This window comes from Cervus canadensis, chromosome 6 (assembly GCF_019320065.1).
Source record: "Cervus canadensis isolate Bull #8, Minnesota chromosome 6, ASM1932006v1, whole genome shotgun sequence".
Taxonomy (NCBI): domain Eukaryota; kingdom Metazoa; phylum Chordata; class Mammalia; order Artiodactyla; family Cervidae; genus Cervus; species Cervus canadensis.
In genome coordinates, this window is record NC_057391.1 from 50304567 (window position 1) to 50326683 (window position 22117).

The 22117-nt window shown below is 38.9% G+C and overlaps 1 protein-coding gene across 6 annotated transcripts in view; it reads right to left on the reverse strand.

Moving 5' to 3' along the window:
• The window catches only part of LOC122443571 (40S ribosomal protein S10-like), a 49948-nt gene that overhangs the window by 12568 nt on the left and 15263 nt on the right, over positions 1-22117 (reverse strand). Inside the window, exons 1-2 of one of the 6 annotated variants that reach the window (XM_043471889.1) lie at positions 20788-20819; positions 6674-6711 (exon numbers count right to left, since the gene is read on the reverse strand). In XM_043471889.1, the coding sequence (XP_043327824.1) occupies positions 6674-6711; positions 20788-20805 (56 nt within the window). In that variant the 5' untranslated portion in view covers positions 20806-20819. Of the gene's footprint in view, positions 1-6197; positions 6257-6673; positions 6712-6989; positions 7295-12085; positions 12360-20787; positions 20820-22117 lie in introns of those variants that run through there. The other 5 variants (XM_043471888.1, XR_006270064.1, XR_006270065.1 and 2 more) reach the window with 5 other exon arrangements.

A 22117-nucleotide genomic window follows, 5' to 3' on the forward strand; every position in this document is an offset into this window, starting at 1 on the left:
AGCCACAGTCAGCTCCCTGTCTTGTTTTTGCTGACTGTATAGAGCTTCTCCATCTTTGGCTGCAAAGAATATAATCAATTTGATTTCAGTGTTGACCATGTGGTGATGTCCATGTGTAGAGTCTTCTCTTGTGTTGTTGGAAGAGGGTGTTTGCTATGACCAACACATTCTCTTGGCAGAACTCTATTAGCCTTTGTCCTGCTTCATTCTGTACTCCAAGGCCAAATTTGCGTATTACTCCAGGTGTTTCTTGACTTCCTACTTTTGCATTCCAGTACCCTATAGTGAAAAGGACATCTTTTTTGGGTGTTAATTCTAGAAGGTCTTGTAGGTCTTCATAGAACCATTCAACTTCAGCTTCTTCAGCATTACTGGTCGGGGCATAGACTTGAATTACTGTGATATTGAATGGTTTGCCTTGAAAATGAACAGAGATCATTCTGTCGTTTTTGAGACTGCATCCAAGTACTGCATTTCAGACTCTCTTGTTGACTATGATGGCTACTCCATTTCTTCTAAGGGATTCTTGCCCACAGTAGATATAATGGCCATCTGAGTTAAATTCACCCATTCCAGTCCATTTCAGTTCGTTGACTCCTAAAATGTTGATGTTCACTCTTGCCATCTCCTGTTTGATCACTTCCAATTTGCCTTGATTCATGGACCTAATATTCCAGGTTCCTATATGATATTGCTCTTTACAGCATCAAATCTTGCTTCCATCACCAGTCATATCCACAACTGGCTGTTGTTTCTGCTTTGGCTCCATCTCTTCATTCTTTCTGGAGTTATTTCTCTACTGATCTCCAGTAGCATATTGGGCACATACCCACCTGGGGAGTTCATGTTTCAGTGTCTTATTTTTTTGCCTTTTCATATTGTTCATGGGGTTCTCAAGGCAGGAATACTGAAGTGGTTTGCCATTCCCTTCTCCAGTGGACCACGTTTTGTCAGAACAACAACAACAAAAAAGACGCTTACTCCTTGGAAGAAAAATTATGACCCAACTAGACAGCATATTAAAAAGCAGAGGCATTACTTTGCCAACAAAGGTCCACCTAGTCGAGGCTATGGTTTTTCCACTAGTCATGTATAGATGTGAGAGTTGGACTATAAAGAAAGCTGAGCACAGAAGAACTGATGTTTTTGAACTGTGGTGTTGGAGAAGACTCTTGAGAGGCCCTTGGACTGCAAGGAGATCCAATCAGTCCATCCTAAAGGAGATCAGTCCTGAATGTTCATTGGCAGGATTGATGTTGAAGCTGAAACTCGAATACTTTGGCCATCTAATGCTAAGAGCTGACTCACTTGAAAAGACCCTGATGCTGGGAAAGATTGAGGGCAGGAGGAGAAGGGGATGACAGAGGATGAGATGGTTAGATGGCATCACCAACTCAATGGACATGAGTTTGAGTAAACTCCGGGAGTTGGTGATGGACAGGGAGGCCTGGTGTACTGCAGTTCATGGGGTTGCAAAGAGTAGAACACGACTGAGTGATTGAACTGAACTGAAAACTCTTCTATAAATCAACTGGAGAAGGGCATCGCAACCCACTCCAGTATTCTTTCCTGGAGAATTCCATGGACAGAGAAGCCTAGTGGGCCACAGTCCATGGGGTCACAAAGAGTCAGACATGAGTGAGTGACTAACAGACACACATATAACCAATGGTTTGAAGAAAATCTTAGAAGAAAAATGGGAAAATATTTGGAATTGAATAAAATTGAAAATACAATATATCAAAGGTATTGGGATGCAGATAAAGCTATCCTTACAGGAACATTTTTAGTATTAATGATAACATTCACAAACAGATTGGAGAGATATACCATGTTCTTGGACTGGAAGAATCAATATTATCAAAATGACTATACAACCCAAAGTAATCTATCTACAGATTCAATGCAATTCCTATCAAATTATCAATGTCATTTTTCATAGAATTCGAACAAAAAATTTTACAATTTGTACAGAAACACAAAAGACCTTGACTAGCCAAAGCAATCTTGAGAAAGAAAAATGGAGCTAGAGGAATCAGTAAACAAGAAGCTGAAATCAGTTCCCTGAAATCAAACTATACTACAAAGCTACAGTAATCAAAACAGCATGGTACTGGCACAAAAACAGAACTATAGATCAATAAAACAGTATAAAAAGTTCAGAGATAAAGCCATGCACCTATGATCACCTAATCTATGACAAAGGAGGCAAGAATATACAATGGAGAAAAGGTAGTCTCTTCAATAAGTGGTTCTGGGAAAACTGGACAGCTACATGTAAAAGAATGAAATTAGAACACTTCCTAACACTATATACAAAAGTAAACTCAAAATGGATTAAAGACTTAAATGTAAGGCTAGATGCTATAAAACTCTTAGAGGAAAACAAAGGCAGAATACTCTTTGACATAAATTGAAGCAAGACCTTTTCAATTTACCTTCTAGAGTAGTGAAAATAAAAACTAAAATAAACTAATAGAATCCAATTAAACTTAAAAAGCTTTTGCACATCAAAGGAAACCATAAACAAAATGAATGACAACCCATCAGTTCAGTTCAGTTCAGTTCAGTCACTCAATCATGTCCGACTCTGTGACCCCATGGACTGCAGCACACCAGACCTCCCTGTCCATCACCAACTCCCGGAGTTTACTCAAACTCATGTCCATTGAGTCGGTGATGCCATCCAGCCATCTCATCCTCTGTTGTCCCCTTCTCCTCCTGCCTTCAATCTTTCCCAGCATCAGGGTCTTTTCCAATGAGTCAGCTCTTTGCATCAGGTGGCCAAAGGACTGGAGTTTCAGCTTCAACATCAGTCCTTCCAATGAACACCCAGGACTGATCTCCTTTAGGATGGACTGGCTGGATCTCCTTGCAGTCCAAGGGCCTCTCAAGAGTTTTCTCCAACACCACAGTTCAAAAACATTAATTCTTCTGTGCTCAGCTTTCTTTATAGTCCAACTCTCAAATCTATACATGACTACTGGAAAAACCATAGCTTTGACTAGACGGACCTTTGTTGGCAAAGTAATGCCTCTGCTTTTTAAAATGCTATCTAAGTTGGTCATAACTTTTCTTTGAAGGAGCAATCTTCTTTTTACTTCATGGCTGCTGTCACCATCTGCAGTGATTTTGGAGCCCCAAAAAATAAAGTCTGTCTCTGTTTCCACTGTTCCCCATCTATTTGCAAGACAACCCATAGAATGGGAGAAATATTTGCAAACAAAGTGACCAAGAAGGGAATAATCTCCAAAACACATAAACAGTTCATGCAGCTCAATAACAAAAAAAACTAAACAACTCAATTAAAAAAATGCATGAAAGATCTAAGTAGACATTTCTACAAAGAAGATATACAAATCATTAAAAAAACACATGAAAAGATGCTCAACATCTCTAATTATTAGAGAAATGCTACTCAAAACAACAATGAGGTTTGACTGTATCTTCACTTCACCCTAGCCAGAATGGCCATCATCAAAAAATCCACAAACGATAAGTACTGGAGACGATGTAGAGAAAAGGGAAACTTTCTACACTGTTAAGCATGTAAACTGGAACAGCCACTATGGAGAACCTTATGAAGTTTCCTCAAAAAGCTAAAAATAGACCTACTAAGCAATCCAGCAATCCCACTATTGGGCATATGCCTGGAGAAAACCATAATTCAAAAAGATATATGCACCCCTGTATTAACAGCAGCACTAGCCAGGACATGGAAGCAACCTAGGTATCTACCAACAGAGAAATGGAAAAATAAGATGTGGTACCTGCTGGGCATACAAACTGAGGAAACCAAAATTGAAAGAGACACAGGTACCCCAATGTTCATCACAGCACTGTTTATAATAGCTAGGACATGGAAGCAACCTAGATGTCCATCGGCAGATGAATGGATAAGAACGCTGTGGTACATATACACAATGGAATATTGCTCAGCCATTAAAAAGAATACATCTGAATCAGCTCTAATGAGGTGGATGAAACTGGAGCCTATTATACAGAGTGAAGTAAGTCAGAAAGAAAAACACCAATACAGTATACTAATGCATATATATGGAATTTAGAAAGATGGTAACGATGACCCTATATGCGAGACAGCAAAAGAGATACAGATGTAAAGAACAGTCTTTTGGACTCTGTGGTAAAAGGCGAGGGTGGGATGATTTGAGAGAATAGCATTAAAACATGTATATTATCATATGTGAAACAGATCACCAGTCCAGGTTCAATGCATGAGACAGGGTGCTAAGGGCTGGTGCACTGGGATGGCCCTGAGAGATGGGATGGGGAGGGAGGTGGGAGGGGGGTTCAGGATGGGGAACACATGTATACCCATGGCTGATTCATGTCAATGTATGGCAAAAACCACTACAATACTGTAAAGTAATTAGCCTCCAATTAAAATAAATTAAATTTTTTAAAAAATAAATAAAATTAAGTAGAGATATGGAAGAAAAAAGAAGATGTGGTACATATGAACAATGGAATATATATATATTCAGCCATAAAAAAGAATGAAATAATGCCATTTGCAGCAACATGGGGGGACCTAGATATTGTCATACTGAGTGAAGTAAGTCAGATACAGAAGGACAAATATGGTATATTTCTTATATGTGGAATCTAAAAGAATGGTACAAAAGAACTTATTTACAAACCAGAAATTGAGTCACAGATGTAAAAAACCATCTTATGGTTACTAGGCAGGAAGGAGGGGAGAGATAAATTGGGAGATTGGGATTGAGATATACACACTACCATATATAAAACAGGTAACTAATAAAGACCAACTGTATAGCACAGGGAATACTACTCAATACTTTGTAATGATCTATATTGGAAAAGAGTAAACAAAAGAGTGGATATATGTATAACTGATTCACTTTGCTATACAGCATAAACAAACACAACATTGTACATCAACTATATGCTAATAAAAATTAAAAAAAGAGAGATACATGGCTAAATGTATTGTGGTATCATGGAAGGAGTCTTAAAACAAACAGACATTAGTGGAAAAACTGGTGAAATCCAAATAGTCTGGAGTATAGCTAATAGTATGTACCAATGTTGGTTTCTGAGCAAATGTGCCACTCTGAGGTTACAACAGGAGAAACAGAGTGAGAGTTTTATGGGAAATCTCTATTACATCTGCAAATTTCCTGTAAATCTCAAATTATTCCCCAAATGAAGTTTATTAAAATAAAAAACTAAAAACTTTTAACACTACTAGGAACTAAGCTTTTAAGTAGAAAATGTATATGAACAAAGAAACTAGTACAACAACAACAAAATTGAAAAAAACAGAGGTGGCGGATACTTCCTACATGGTTTCAAGATGTACAACAAATAATTAAGCAATTAAACAATTAAGATTGTGATATTACCGAAAGAACAGACACATAGATCAATGGAACTACGTAATCCAAAAACAGACCCATAGCTAGTTAATTTTCAACCAAATTGCAAAGGCAATTCAATAAAGAAAGGGTGTCATATTTCCAACAAATAGCATGGAAAAGTTGAATGTCCATTAAAAAAAAAACCCTCAACCAATAACATAGACTAAACACAAAAAGTCAAATGAGTTACAGATCTATGAAAAATCTCAAGCTGTAAAACAATTACAATAAAATACAGAATAAAATCTTCACACCCTTAGGTCATACAAATATCTCACAGACAGATTTCTTAGTCAATAAGTTAATGAACCATAAAAGAAAAAAAATGATAAACATTTTTTTCATCAAAATTTAAAACTTGAGGTTTTCCAAAGATCATGGTGACAAAATAAAAAGTTAAGTGACAGACTGGGAAATATTTCAGTAGCACCTATTAGTTAAAGTCTCATTTCCTGAATATATAAAGAATTCTAAAAACTCGATAAGAAGAAAACAGAAACCCTGGAGAAAAAACTTGGTGAAAGATTTGAGCAGATACTTTAACAAAAAAGACATATGGAATAGTGAATCATAATGTTAATACACCTGAAACCAATATAATATTACATGTCAATTATATCTCAATAAAATGGTGATTAAATAATAAAAAAACAAAGCAACATATGGATGACAAGTAAGCATGTCAAAAAATTATTTACATCAGTAATATTTAGGAAAATGCAAACAAAACCATAATGAGATTCCACTACACATTTTAATAATGACCAAAAAACCTGGGGCTGGGCTTCCCACCTGGCAGTAGTGGTAATGAACCTGTCTGGCAATGCAGGAGACATGAGACTTGGGTTCAATCCATGGGTTGGGAAGATCCCCTGGAGGAGGGCATGGCAACCCGCTCCAGTATTCTTGCCTGCTGCTGCTGCTGCTGCTAAGTCGCTTCATTCGTGTCCGACTCTTAGAGACCCCATGGACTGCAGCCTACCAGGCTCCTCCATCCATGGGATTTTCCAGGCAAGAGCACTGGAGTGGGGTGCCATTGCCTTCAGTATTCTTGCCTAGAGAATCCTATTTTCAGAGGAGCCTGGCAGGCTACAGTCCATAGGGTCACTCGACTAATGTGACACAGCACACAGCACACGTGGGGGTCCAGTGGTTAATAATCTGCCTTCCAGTGCAGGCAACAAGGGTTCACTCCCCGGTCAGGGAACAAAGATCTCACATGCCGCAGAGCAACCAAGCCTGCATGCCCCAACTAGAGAGAAGCCCACCTGTCACAGTGAAAGATCCCACATGCTGCAGCTGAGACCTGACACAGCCAAATAAATAAATAAATATTAAAAAAAAACCTGACAACACCCAGGGCTGACAGATGTGAACTTTTCATATATTATTAGTGAGAATTTAAATCCATGGCTGATTCATGTCAGTGTATGGCAAAAACCACTACAATATTGTAAAGTAATTAGCCTCCAACTAATAAAAATAAATGAAAAAAAAAAAAAAAGAGTTGCCTCACCAAGCCTGACTTGGCAGCACTCTTTTAGTGAGTATGCATATCAAGTAATTCCAAAGTACTCAGTTTATTTCCATAATAAGAGTTATTTTTCTGACTATGTTTTCATAAATTTATATGACATTTATTCAAATTACAGTCACAAGTACATTACCTATAAACAGGTTTACATCATTACAATTCTAAAGACAATTTCAAGTACAATAAACAGGTTTGATGGCAAACACAATTGATTCCTGGTAACATTCAGCTCCACTGACAGGGACAGAAGACTGTGGCATCCTTATATCAGTGATTCTCAGTGTCCCCAGACCAGCAGCAGCAGCATCCCCTGAGAAATGGTTATAAAGGCAAAATTTTCAGGCCACCTCCAGACCTATTGGAACCAGAGACCAGAAATGCAAGTCAAACACAAGTGTGAGAAACACTGTTCTAGAGAATTATTTAGTAACCAAGAGCATTGTGTGATGGGCAACAACTAGTACACTTTACTAAGTAAAGAGCATCCTTAATTTAACAAGTTAGTTCATCGGAAGTCAGTTAAAAGAGTTTCTATTGTGCTTTGTTAGGATTAGGCTTGACTATGCCTAAACAAAAAAATGTAAAACAATAGTTCGTGTAAATATAGCTAATGCTACAGAACTGTACACTTAAAGATGGTTAAGATGGTAAAGTTTGTATTATTTTTTACCAGAATTAAAAATAAATAACATTCAAAAAAAATTGTATGACTATTTCGGAAATGAGTTTTCAGCTTCTTAATTATCAGTTAAATGCTTAGTAATCATATGACACAGTAACCCAACTCCTAGATATTTACCAAGTAAAAAGGAAAACCAGATATTCACACAAAAACCTGTATGCAAATGTTCCTAGCAAATCTATTCAAAATCACCAAAATTTGGTAGTAAGTTATAGGCATTACTCATAATAGTCAAAAAGTGGGAATAACTTGAATGTTTGTCAATGAATGGGGAAAGATTGACTGCAAAGAAGCACAGGCACAATTCTGGGAATGACAGAAGTATAGAAGTCATGTAAGAATGTGAGAGCAGGACCATAAAGAAGGCTGAGCACCAAAGAATTGTTGCTTTCAAACTGCCATGCTGGAGAAGACTCTTGAGAGTCCCTTCGACTGCAGGGAGATCAAACCAGTCAATCCTAAAGGAAATCAACCCTGAATATTCATTGGAAGGACTGATGCTGAACCTCCAGTACTTTGGCCCTCTGATGGCAAGAGCCAACTCATTGGAAAAGACCCTGATGCTGGGAAAGATTGAGGGCAGAAGGAGAAAGGAGCAACAGATAAGATGGTTGGATGGCATTGGCGACTCAATGGACAGAGTTTGAGCAAATCTGGGAGATAGTGAAGGACAGGGAAGCCTGGTGTGCTGCAGTCCATGGGGTTGCAGAGAATCGGACACACCTTAGTGACTGAACATATAGGCATGCCTCATTTTACTGCGCTTCACTTTATTGCAGTTTACAGACAACATTTTTTACAAATTGAAGGTTGCGGTAACCCTACATTGAACAAGTCTCTTACTGCCGTTTCTCCAATAGCATTTGCTCTCACTTCTCTGTCACACTCTGGTAATTCTTCATATATTTCAAAATTCCTTGTGATTAGTATATCTGTTACATTGATCTGTGATCTTTGATGTCACTATTGCAACTGTTTGGGGCACCATGTATGGCACCCATGTAAGAGAGCAAAGTTAATAAATGTGTGTGTTCTGACTCCTCCACAGACCTGTGTTTCCTCTATCTTGCCCCCTCTCCTCAGGCCTGTTTGCCAAGACACAACAATCTTAAAGTTAGGCCAGTTAATAACCCTACAAAGGCCTACACGTGTTCAAGTGAAAGGAGGAGTCATATGCTTTCACTTAAAATCAAAAGCCAGAAATGATTAAGCCGAGTGAGGCAGACACACGGAGAGCTGACACAGGCCCAGAGCTTAGCCTCTTACATCAGTTAACCAAGTTACTGATGCAAAGTTACAAATGCAAAGTTCTAGAAGGAAATTAAAAGTGCTACTCCAGTAAAGGAATGAATGACAGGACAGCAAAACAGCCTTATTGCTGATATGGAGAAAGCTTGAGTGGTCTGCATACAAGATTAAAATGGCCACAACATTCTCTCCAGTTGAAGCCTAATCCAGGGCAAGGCCCAGCGCTCTGCAATTCTCTGAAGGCTGGGAGAGGTGAGGAAGCTGCAGAAGAAAAGTTTGAGGTGAGCAGAGGCTGGTTCATGAAGTTTCAGGAAAGAAACATATCAGTGCATGGTGAAGCAGCAAGTGCTGATGCAGAAGCTGCAGCAAGTTGTCCAGAAGATCTAGCTAAGATCAGTAATAAACATGGCTACACTAAACAACAGATTTTTAGTGTAGACAAAATTCTTATACTGGAAGAAGATGCCATCTAGGACTGCCAGTTAGAGAAAAGAAGTCAGTACTTAGCTTCAAAGCTTCAAAGGACAGGTTGACTTTATCACAGGCTAATGTAGCTGGTGACTTTAAGTTGAAGCCAATGCTCATTTACCATTCTGAAAACCCTAGGGCCCTTAAAAATTATGCTAAATCTACTCTGTCTGTCCTCTATAAACAGAACAACAAAGCCTGGAGAGCAGCACATCTGTTGACAAGATGATTTACTAAACATTTTAAGCCCACTGTTAAGACCTACTGCTCAGAAAAAAAAAAAGATTCCTTTCAAAATATCACTGCTCACTGATAATACACCCAGTCATCCAAGCTCTCTAGTGGAGATACATGAGATTCATGTTCTTTTCATGCCCACTAACACAACATCCATTCTTCAGCCCACTGATCAAGGAGTCGTTTCAACTTTCAAGTCTTTTATTTTTTAACAAATACAATTTGTAAAGCTATAGCTGTCATAGATAGTGATTCCTCTGCTGGATCTGGACAAAGTAAATTGAAAGCCTTCTGGAAAGGATTCACCATCCTGGATGCCATTAAGAACATTAAGGATTCATGGTAAGAGATCAAAATAGCAACATTAACAGGAATTGGACGAAGTTGATTCCAGTCCTCTTGAATGACTTGGAGGGGTTCAAAACTTCAGTGGAGGAAATAACTGCAGATGTGGTAGAAACAGCAAGAGAACTAGTATTAGAAATGGAACTTAAAAATGTGACTGAATTGATGGAGTTTCAAGATAAAACTTTAACTAATGAGGAGTGCCTTCTTATGGATGAGCAAAGCGGTTTCTTGAGATGGCATCTACTGATGGTAAAGATGCTGTGAATATGCAGTGGCAAGGTTTTGAAAGAATTGACTCTAATTTTGAAAGAAGTCCTATTGTGGGTAAAATGCTATCAAATGGCATCACTGCATGCTACACAGAAATTGTTTGTGAAAGCAAAGGCCTACTGATGCAGCAAACTTCATTTCTGTCTTATTTTAAGAAACTGCCACGGCCACCCCAACCTTCAGCAACCACTATTCGGATCAGTCAGCAACCTCGAGGCATGGGCTTCCCTGATGGCTCAGTGGTAAAGAATCTGCCTGCCAAAGCAGGAGACACGGGTTCATCCCTGATCCGGAAAGATGCCACAAGTCACACAGAGCAAACTAAGCCTGTGAACCACGACTATTGAGCCTGTGCTCTCGAGTCCAGGAACTGAAACTACTGAACCCACGTGCCATAACCACTGGAGCCGACACACCTAGTGCCCGTGCTCCACAAAAAGAAAAGCCACTACAATGAGAAGTCTGTGTAACACAACTAGAGAGTAGCCCCCACTCTCCCAAACTAGAGAAAAGCCCATGCAGCAAGAAAGACTCATCACACCCAAAAATAAATAAATCAAACTACTCCTTAAAAAATAATTGAGGCATGACCCTCCACCAGCAAAAAGTTATGACTTGCTGAACACTCATGTGATGGTTAATATTTTTCAACGGTAAAGTATTATCTAATTAAACTAAATATACTTTTAAAGATATAATGCTATGTCACACTTAACAGACTATAGTATAGTATAAACAACTTTTGTATGCACTAGAAAACCAAAAAATTCACATGACTCTACTGTGGTATTCACTTTATTGTGACGGTCTGGAACTGAACCTGCAATAATATCTCCAAGATATGCCTGCATCTTGATAGTGATGGCATTTGTAAAAACTCAAAGAACTATACAGTAAAAATGGTAAATACCTGACTATGTTTATTCAGGTAACCTCAGTAAGCCTGAATTTAAGAAAAACTAGTGAAGAAGTAATTTTTCGTTGTTTAGTAGCTAAGTTGTGTCTGACTCTCTTGCAACCCCATGGACTGTAGCCCGCCAGGTTCCTCTGTCTATGGGATTTCCCAGGCAAAAATACTGGAGTGGACTGCCATGCCCTCCTCCCGAGGATCTTACTAACCTAGGGATCGAACCCATGTTTCCTGCATTGGAGGCAGATTCTTTACCACTGAGGCACCTGGGAAGCCCAAAGAAGTAATACTGAATAAAAAAAATTAATTCTAAAAATAGGAGAGAAAGAAAAAAGAATAGATGAGAGAAATTAAAAGCATAAGTCAATTATATGAGTAATTATATGAAGTGCAAATGGATTAAACACTTCAATTAAATGGCAGATTTCCAGACTAGATTTAAAAAAAAAAACCTCAAGTGTGTGTTGTTATACTTTAAATACAAGTACACAGATTGAAAGCAAAATAATGAAAATATATCTCATACAAACTGTAATGTAAAGGAAGCTTGTGTGGTTACACTAATATCAGACAAGGTAAACTTGAAGGCAAGAAGTGTACTAGAGATATAGGGTAGCATTTCCTAAGATAAAAGCATCAATTCAACAGAAATCCTGACTTTTTACATCCAAAATAACATAGTTTCAAACAAGATAAGAAAACAAATAAAGGAGAAATAGACATAACCCCAATCTTGGTTTAATATACCCTTCTCTGGTATGTTAGACTAAAAAGAGAAATTATATAAATTATATAGACTCTTTGAACAAAATTACTAACAAATTTAATCAACTTTATACACTAAACATAAAAAGTGTGTGCCACATCCTGGCCACCCACCTGTGCCAGGGACACGGCAGAAGTAGCTAACTGTCCAGCCAGGCAGCAGAGGCAGTGGGAGCTGCTAGGCAGAGAGACCAGTTTTCTCAGTTGAAGCTTCTTACCTCTGTGCCCGGAAAAGAGTTTCAGGCATGAGGATAGAGTGGTCATCCACAGCCACCAGCTCAGCCCGGGGCTCCGAAGCCTCCCCACATCTATGGCAGTATGTCTATGATACGATGCCCCCACAGCTACGTCATACATCATTACGTCTGGGATTCGGGAGTCCCCGCAGCCACATCAGACGTCACTACGTCTTATTCGGGCGCCCCCATAGCTACATCACACATCACCACGTCTGATATGGGAGTCCCTACAGCCACGTCAGACGCCACTACATCTGTGATACTAGCATCCCCACAGCTACATCAGGCGTCACTACGTCTGTGATACGGGTGCCCCGGGTGCCCCCACAGCCACGTCACTACGTCTGATATGCGCGCCCCAACAGTTACGTCATGCGTCACTGTGTCTGTGATTCCCGTGTCCCCATAGCTACGTCATATGTCAGTGTGTCTTTGATTCGGGCATCCCCACAGCTACGTCATACATCACTATGTCTGTGATTCACATGTCCCCACAGCTACCTCAGATGTCACTATGTCTGTGATTCGGGCGTCCCCACAGCTACATTATAGGTCTGTGTTAGAGGTGTCAGGGGGTAATGAGGCTGCTTATAATCATCACCAAGCACTGCTTCCTGGGTCCCTCTGAACCACTGCCGTATGTGCTATCCATGTGCCATTCAGGGCTGTGGGGCTGGCCGAGCTCCAGGACCAGGCAGCCTTTAAGGTGGGACTCAATTTAGCTGCAAAGGGGGACATGTTGGGGCAACAAACTTAGTCTCCAGCTCTGCCCATCAGCAGGCGCCCCAGGTCTTTCCCAGTCTCTGGTTATTCCTGCCTCTCTGCCATTTGGTTTCTACTCAGCTGCCTCGTCACTTTGGGACTTCCTGTCCTTGAGGGTCTTGCTTCCCAAGCCTGATGCCAAGGATCTTGGGCTCTGTTTCTCTCACCCAGAGCCCTGGGTGCCATCTGCCCCCAGTGGCTCTGGCTCCTCAGAGCTATAGGATCTGCTGACCAAATCTCACTAATGGATCTTTCTGGCCATTCCTGTTCAGCTGCAGTCCAACCGCGGTATGGTCTTGTTGGTCATGGAATCCGGAAGTACTTAAGTTTTTATTAGAAATGATAGGGACAAAAATGTCACTTATATGTGGAATCTAAAAGTGTGATACAAATGAACTTACTTACAAAATAGAAATAGAATCTGACATAGAAAACTTACAGTTACCAAAGGGGAAAGGGCAGGGTCATGGGGTATAGATAAATTAGAAGTTTGGGATTAAACAGATATACATTACCAAATAAAAAATAGAAACAAATGAGGTCCTACTGTATAGCACAGGGAACTATGTTCCGTATATTGTAATACTCAATAAAGGATCACAGCCTTATCATGCCAAGAGGGCTTGTGTAGCTCAATGAAGCTATGAGCTATGCAGTGCAGGGCCACCCAAGACAGATGGGTCATAGTGGAGAGTTCCAACAAAACATGATCCATTGGAGGAGGGACTGGCAAACCACCCCAGTATACTTGCCGTGAGAACCTCATGAACTGTATAAAAAGGCAAAAAGATATGAAACCAAAAGATAAGCCTTCCAGGTCAAGAGGTGTCTAATATGCTACTGGGAAGAGGAGAGGACAACTACTAATAGCTCTAGAAACAATGAAGCAGCTGAGCCAAAGTGGAAACAAAGCTCAGTTATGGATGTGCCTGGTGATGAAAATAAAATCCAATGCTGTAAAGAACAGTATTGCATAGGAACCTGGAATGTTAGGTCCATGAATCAAGGCAAATTGGACACAGTCAAGCAGGAGATGGCAAGAGTAAACATCAACATCTTGGGAATCAATCAGTGAATTAAATGGATGGGGATGGGTGAATTTAATTCAGATGATCATTATATCTACTACTGTGGGCAGGAATCCCTTAGAAGAAATTAAGAAGCCCTCACAGTCAACAAAAGAGTCCAAAGTGCAGTAATTAGGACCAACATCAGAAACAACAGAATGATCTTGGTTCATTTCCAACACAAACCAAATAACATCACAGTAATCCAAGTCTATGCCCCAACGACTGATGCTAAAGAAGCTGAAGTTGATCAGTTCTATGAAGACCTACAAGACCTCCTAGAATGAACACCAAAAAAAGATTTTCTATTCATCATTGTGGATTGAAATGCAAAAGTAGGAAGTTAAGAAATACCTGGGAAAAAAAATTAAAAAAAAAAGAAATACCTGGATTTACAGGCAAGTTTGGCCTTGGAGTACAAAATGAAGCAGGGCTAAGGCTAACTGAATTCTGCCAAGAGAATGCACTGGTCATAGCAAACACCCGTTTCCAACAACACAAGAAACGATTTTACACACAGACATCACCAAATGGTCAATACCAAAATCAGACTGATTACATTCTTTGTAGCCGAAGATGGATAAACTCTATACAGTCAGCAAAAACAAGACCTGGAGCTGACTGTGGCTCAGATCATCAGCTCCTTATAGCAAAATTCAGGCTTAAGCTAAAGAAAGCAGGGAAAACCAGTCAGTCAGTCAGGTACAACCTAAATCAAATCCCCTATTTACACAGTGGAGGTGGCAAATAGATTCAAGGGATTAGATCTGGCAAACAGAGTCCCTGAAGAACTATGAACAGAGGTTTGTAATATTGTACAGGAAGCAGTGAACAAAACCATTCCAGATGAAAAAGGAATGCAAGAAGGCAAAGTGAGTATCTGAGGAGGCTTTACAAATAGCTGAGGAAAGAAGAGAAGCAAAAAGCAAGGGAGAAAAGGAGAGGTATACTCAACTTAATGCAGAGTTCCAGAGAATAGCAAGGAGAGACAACCCTGAATACTCAATGGAAGGACTGATGCTGAAGCTGAAGTTCCAATACTTTGGTGACCTGATGCAAACAGCCAACTCATTGGAAAAGACCCTGCTGCTAGGAAAGATTGAAAGCAGAAGGAGAAGAGAGCGACAGAGGATGAGATGGTTGGATGGCATCACTGGTTCAGTGGACATGAACTTAGGCAAACTCCAGGAGATGTGAGGGACAGAGAGACCTGATGTGCTACAGTTTGTGGGGTCACAAAGAGTCAGACACGACGTGATGACTGAACAACAACAATAAGCACCTACAGAATACAATTTCTTTTCACGTGCTCATGAAATAGTTACCAAAATGTACTATATGGTATAGCCTAAGTGTACTATATGGTATGCATAAAACAAGTCTGAAAAAACTTCAAAAAGTTAAAATCACCTAAGGCATGTTCTCAGGCTATGGTGGAATAAACCTAGAAATCAATTAATAGATAACTAGAAAATCTGATAATGTTTAGAAATTAACCAACACTCTTCTAAATAACCCAGTAGTCAGGAAAGCACAATGAAAATCAAACACACCAAAATGTATAGGATATGGCTAAAATGGCATGTGGTGGTTATTATTTATTGACTTTCCCTTCCAAGTTCCACCTATTAGACTGTTTTGTGAAAATAGGTTTGAGCCCTTTACATATTTCCCCTTGCCAACTGGAACTTTGCCATCAGAGGGCACTGTAAACACACTGCAGCAGGAAAGTTTCTGCTTCCTGGTTCTGGTATGCTGGCTGGGCAAGCTTTTCCAGGATTCTTTGCTCTCCCCTACTCTGGACTTGAACAGTCCACAGTGGCGGCAGCGCTTAGCAGCCAACAGCTTCCCCTGGCATGTCTCTCAGGCAGTTTTGTAGCAAAGGCCCTCCAGTGAGACATCTCTGTGAAGTCATTCTGGCACCCCACCGGGTGGATTTCCAGGGTGTATTTTAGCAGGATGGCACCAGAATAACTTTTCTGCCATCTAGTGAGCTACACTGTGCCTTCTACAGAAAGGTCTGGGTCTCAGGTCTTGGTGGGCCTCTTCCTTGGTGTGCTGTCTCAGTTCTGGGTGAGGGGGAAGAAGGGGGGAGATAGGTGGTAGGAGCTATTCCTTGTATCTTCTATTTCTGTATTCTTCAGAATCCTCTTTACTTCTTGCGAACCAGTCCCTCATTACTGCAATCCCTTGGTATGGTTAATAAATTCTTTACTGTCTGAGCCACCAGGAAAGTCCAGTAATACCTTATATTATTAATAAAATCTTTCTGTGTTATTACTCTCTCCTGATTGGACCTATTGATTCACAGTGTTTAGAATGAAGATGACTTTAAGTGCATATATTTGAGGGGGGGGCGGGTAGTTAAAAATCAATTTCTAAGTTACCATCTCAAGAAGTTAGAAAAGGAACAAAAATATGGAAGGAAATTAATAAAAGTGAAAACATATATTGAAAAAAAACAGTAAGCTCAGGACTTCCCTGGTGGTCCAGTGGTTGAGAGTCTGCCTTCCAGTGCAGGGAATATGGGTTTGATCCCTAATCAGGAAACTAAGGTCCCACATGCCACAGGGCAGCTGAGCTCATGCACCCCAACTAGAGAGAAGCCCACGAGCCACAACTCAGACCTGACAGAGTCAAAAATAAAAATAAACATTTTTTAACATAAAAAAAAAGTAAGCTCACATAAATAGACAAAAATAAAAAATCAACAGAGTCAAGATTTGTTCTTTCAGAATATTAATAAACTTGATAAATTCTTGGCAAGACCACTCAAGAAAAAGAAAGTATAAACTGCTAACCTTAGAGAAAAAGGAAGACATCACTGCAGACTCTATAGACATAAAAAGATAATGCAGGGTCATGATGCATAGTTTAATATAAATAAATTTAACAAACTAAATAAAACTGATGCCTTTCTTTAAAATCACAAGTTATCTAAATTGACAGAAGAAAATTTTTTTAAAATTTAAATAGTTCTTAAGTATAATGAATCAAGAAAGGTCCAGATCAAGATGGCAGAGTAAGAATAGATTTTCTACAACTAAGGATAGAAAGGAAAGGCCACATCCAGACAGGTAGAAGGGACAAAGACTTGGTCTAGTCAGAACCCATACCCACCATGCTATGACCCACAAGTGGGAGAGATTTCACAACCACAGAGGTTTTCCCTGAGAAATGTGGGGTCTGAGCTCCCCACACTAGTCTCCATGGCCCAGAAAATCTGCACCAGGAAGATGAGCACTCATAACATTCAGCACTGAAAACCAGCATGGATTATGTCTGGGAGACTTGGTGGGCTTTCGGGAAACCAAGACTTGGCTCCTGAAGGGCTCATGCACAAAATCACTCACTAATACCCAGTACAGAGGCAGCATCTTAAAAAGCACCTGGATCTCACAAGAAGGAGGTTCACTGACAAGTTTTAGGGCATCTCACACACTACTAAAGTAATGCTCAAAATTCTCCAAGTCAGGCTTCAGCAATACGTGAACCGTGAACTTCCAGATGTTCAAGCTGGTTTTAGAAAAGGCAGAGGGACCAGAGATCAAATTGCCAACATCTGCTGGATCATAGAAAAAGCAAGAGAGTTCCAGGAAAACATCTATTTCTGCTTTATTGACTATGCCAAAGCCTTTGACTGTGTGGATCACAATAAACTGTGGAAAATTCTGAAAGAGATGGGCATACCAGACCACCTGACCTGCCTCTTGAGAAACCTGTATGCAGATCAGGAAGCAACAGTTAGAACTGGACATGGAACAACAGACTGGCTCCAGATAGGAAAAGGAGTACGTCAAGGCTGTATATTGTCACCCTGCTTATTTGACTTATATGCAGAGTACATCAGGAGAAACGCTGGGCTGGAAGAAGCACAAGCTGGAATCAAGATCGCTGGGGGAAATATCAATAACCTCAGATATGCAGATGACACCACCCTTATGGCAGAAAGTGAAGAAGAACTAAAGAGCCTCTTGATGAAAGTGAAAGAAGAGAGTGAAAATGTTGGCTTAAAGCTGAATATTCATGATCAAAGATCAAAGCTCAGCATCAAAGATCATGACATCCAGTCCCATCACTTCATGGAAAATAGATGGAAAAACAGTGGAAATAGTGGCTGACTTTATTTTTTGGGGCTCCAAAATCACTGCAGATGGTGATTGAGCCATGAAATTAAAAGATGCATACTCCTTGGAAGGAAAGTTATGACCAACCTAGACAGCATATTAAAAAGCAGAGACATTACTTTGTCAACAAAGATCCATCTAGTCGAGGCTACGATTTTTCCAGTAGTCATGTATGGATGTGAGAGTTGGACTATAAAGAAAGCTGAGCGCTGAAGGATTGATGCTTTTGAACTGTGGTGTTGGAGAAGACTCTTGAGAGTCCCTTGGACTGCAAGGAGATCCAACCAGTCCATCCTAAAGGAGATGAGTCCTGGGTGTTCATTGGAAGGAGTGATGTTGAAGCTGAAACTCCAATACGTTGGCCACCTGATGCGAAGAGCTGACCCATTTGAAAAGACCCTGATGCTGGGAAAGATTGAGGGCAGGAGGAGAAGTGGACGACAGAGGATGAGATGGTTGGATGGCATCACCGACTCAATGGACATGGGTTTGGGTAGACTCCAGGAGTTCGTGATGGACAGGGAGGCCTGGCGTGCTGCGGTTCACGGGGTCACAAAGAGTCAGACACGACTGAGCGACTGAACGGAACTGAACAGACTATTGCAATCCCTGTCAAAATACCAATGGCATTTTTCACGGAACTGGAACAAATAATTCTAAAATATGTATGAAACCACAAAGGAGTTTGAATTTCAAAAGCAATTTTAAGAAAGAACATGTTCATGGATATGGGGACTCCATTGGGTAAAGATGTTGACTACTTCAAAATTAGTTCACTGACTCAATACAGTCATTGTCAAGTTCCCATCAAAATTTTCTTTGGAAATTCATTAAGGAATTCTAAAATTTATATGGGCTTCCCAAGTGACTCAGTTGGTAAAGAATCTGCCTGCAATGTGGGAGATCTGGGTTCAATCCCTGGGTTGGAAAGATCCCCTGGAGAAGGGAAAAGCTATCCATTCCAAAATTTTATATGGAAATGCAAACAACTTATAAAAGCCAAAAATCAGAAAGAAAAATTGTTGGAAGATTTACAAAATCAGATGTCAAGACTTAGCATAAACCAATGATATTTAAGAGCATGTGATACTGGTCCAGTGATTGATAGACAGTAAAACAGAAGAGAGAGTCTGGAAATAGCTATGCCTACACAGTAACCTGATATACAACAAAGGTGCTACTGCAATTTTGTGGTAATGAGATTTTATTTTCAAAAACTGATGCTGAAGCAATTGGATAATTCATATGCAAGAGACTTTAACCTTATTCTACACCATTTACAAAACTTAATTCTGATTGGATTATAGCCTAATATGAAAGTAAATAAATAACTTTCTAGAAGAAGGGTTAGTAAATTTTTCCTGTGAAAGACAAGATAATCAATATTTTCATCTTTGTGGGCCACACGGTCTCTTTTGGAACTACTCAACTCTGTTGTTATAGCATAAAGTAGCCATAGAGAATACATAAATAAATTGGAATGGCTGTGTTCCAGTTAAAATTTATTTACAAAAACAGGTGGCAGGCCACATGAGCCATAATCTGCTGATCCTTATTCCTGAAGATAACATAGAAGAATAATACCATGACCTTGAGATAGGCAGTTATTTCTTAAATAAGACCCAAAAAAACCATGAACAATAAAAGACTTGTAAATCTGAAATTCTATTTATCAAAGTACACCATCAAGACAGTGAATCAATAAGACATGGACTAAGAGAAGATATTTGTGATACATATGCATATATATATATATGCATGTATATATAAACATATCATAGATGTAGCATATATATCCAAAAAATATATCTGCAATATATAAAGAATGTCAACAAATTAAAAAGAAAAAGATATAACAACTCAATGGAGAAAAACAGCTCAAACAAAATGAGAAAAAACTTGAGCAGGAATTTTACAAAAGAGGCTATCAGTATGGACGTAAGTACATGAAAATATATTCCATATGATTAGTTATCAGGGAAATGCAAATTCAAAAACACCATGTAATATCAGTATACACTTATTGAAATGGCTAAAATGAAAATAACTGACAATATGAAGTGGTAGCCAGAATATGGAGCAACTAGAACTGGAACTTCCATATACACTAACAAAAATGTAAATTGTTACAACCACCTTGAATCACTCTACTAAAACCTCCTCTATGACCCAGGTGTTTCAGTGCTAGGTATATGAGAGAAATGCATGAATACTGCAGATGTGTATAAGGTTGGCCATAGCAGTTTTCTTCCTAATAGCTGGAAATAACTTGAATGTCTATCAGGGGAGGATGGATACCTAAATTGTGGTATATTCAAACAGTGGGATACTACAAGCAATAAAAAAGAACTGATAACATGGATTAGTATAGTAGACATGATATGTAACAAAAAAAAGCCAGACACAAAATTGGAGTAAACTGTATGATTCTACTTCTATGAACTTCTGGAACAGATTAAATAATCTGTGGTGGTGGGTACAATAGAGGAGCACAATGGAGTGTCCTGGGGAGAAGAAATAGTCTACATCTTGATCTGGGCAGTGGCTACATAAGTAATACACGTGTTAACATTCATCGGGCTATATATACTTTTGATTTTGCACTTTAGTCTCCGAATGTTAAAACTCAAAAAAAAACTTTAATAAAACAGAAAAATTTACATGAATATATTTTCACTGAAAGATTCAAACAACACTGAAATAGAGACTAAGCCATTAGCCTTACCTGTTTCCTGTCCCTCATTCTTGCTGTCCTCCCTAAAAAGAAAAATCCATTAAGTGATCCTACTTTCAAATTATTTTTAATGCATTTACATGCACATATATGTGTAATATTTAAAAATTCATGCTTTATAATAATTTTATTTTTAGCCTAAAAATTCATCTCTCAGCCCTTTCTGTTGAATACAGATCAGTTTCACTTTAGCAGCTGGATAGTATTCTATTGTGTCAATGTAACATAATTGAGTAATTTCCCTACTAGCAGATATACAAATTATTTCTAATTTTTCATTATTTGAAACAATGCTGCAACAAACTTTCTTAAAATTTCCTGGTGCAAACAAACAAATATTTTTTGTGCATTATGAACAATTAATTTTATTTGGCTAAAACAGCAGAAACAAAACTGTTGAGAAAATTGTAGAGTAAAAATTTTGGTAAATTCTGCTAAATTGCTTTCTAAGAAAGCCTTACAAATTACATTCTGACCAACTATATATGAAAATACCTATTTCCACACATCTTTATAAACACTAGATATTATCAATCTCTTAAAAAGTTGCCGGTTCTAAGGGGAAAAAATGCAGTTCATTGTTATTTTAAATTATTTTTATTCATTATTTAAATTTCTTCTGATTGAAGTGGTTATTTAGATTCTTGGCACATGTCTTTATTATGTTGTTTATATTTTTTCTTATCAATTTTGGAGTGTTCCTTATTAAATGTAATAATACATATTTTGAAAATATTTCCTCCTTGTTTGTTACTTATTTCTTTTTTTATTACATAGCAATAGCCAGGACTATCAAAACAATACTGAAAAAACTTTAGTGGGAAATCTTGTAATATTTTATTAGGTATGATCTTGTAGCTCAGATGGTAAAAGAACCTGCCTGCAATGCAGGAGACCCAGGTTTGATTCCTGCACTGGGAAGATCCCCTGGAGAAGGGAATGTCAACCCCCTCCAGTATTTTTCCCTGGAGGATTCCATGGACAGAGAAGCTTGGCAGGCTATAGTCCATGGGGCTCCAAAGAGTCAGACATGACTGAGCGACTAACACATACACATATATTGTGTATGCAGATATCTTTCATTAAAACAAAGAAGTTTCTTTCTACTTCAGGTTTGCAAAAGTCATTTTCTTTCTAATCAAAAATAGATGACAAATTGTATCAAATGCTTTTTGCATCTCTTAAGATACTTATATCACTTTATTTTGAATGTAATGATTTGCATTAATATATTCTGAATTTCGAAGCAGTCTTGAATACCTTAGATAAATCCTTCTTAGTTATGACATTTAGAAAATACATTTCTGGATTCATTCTACTA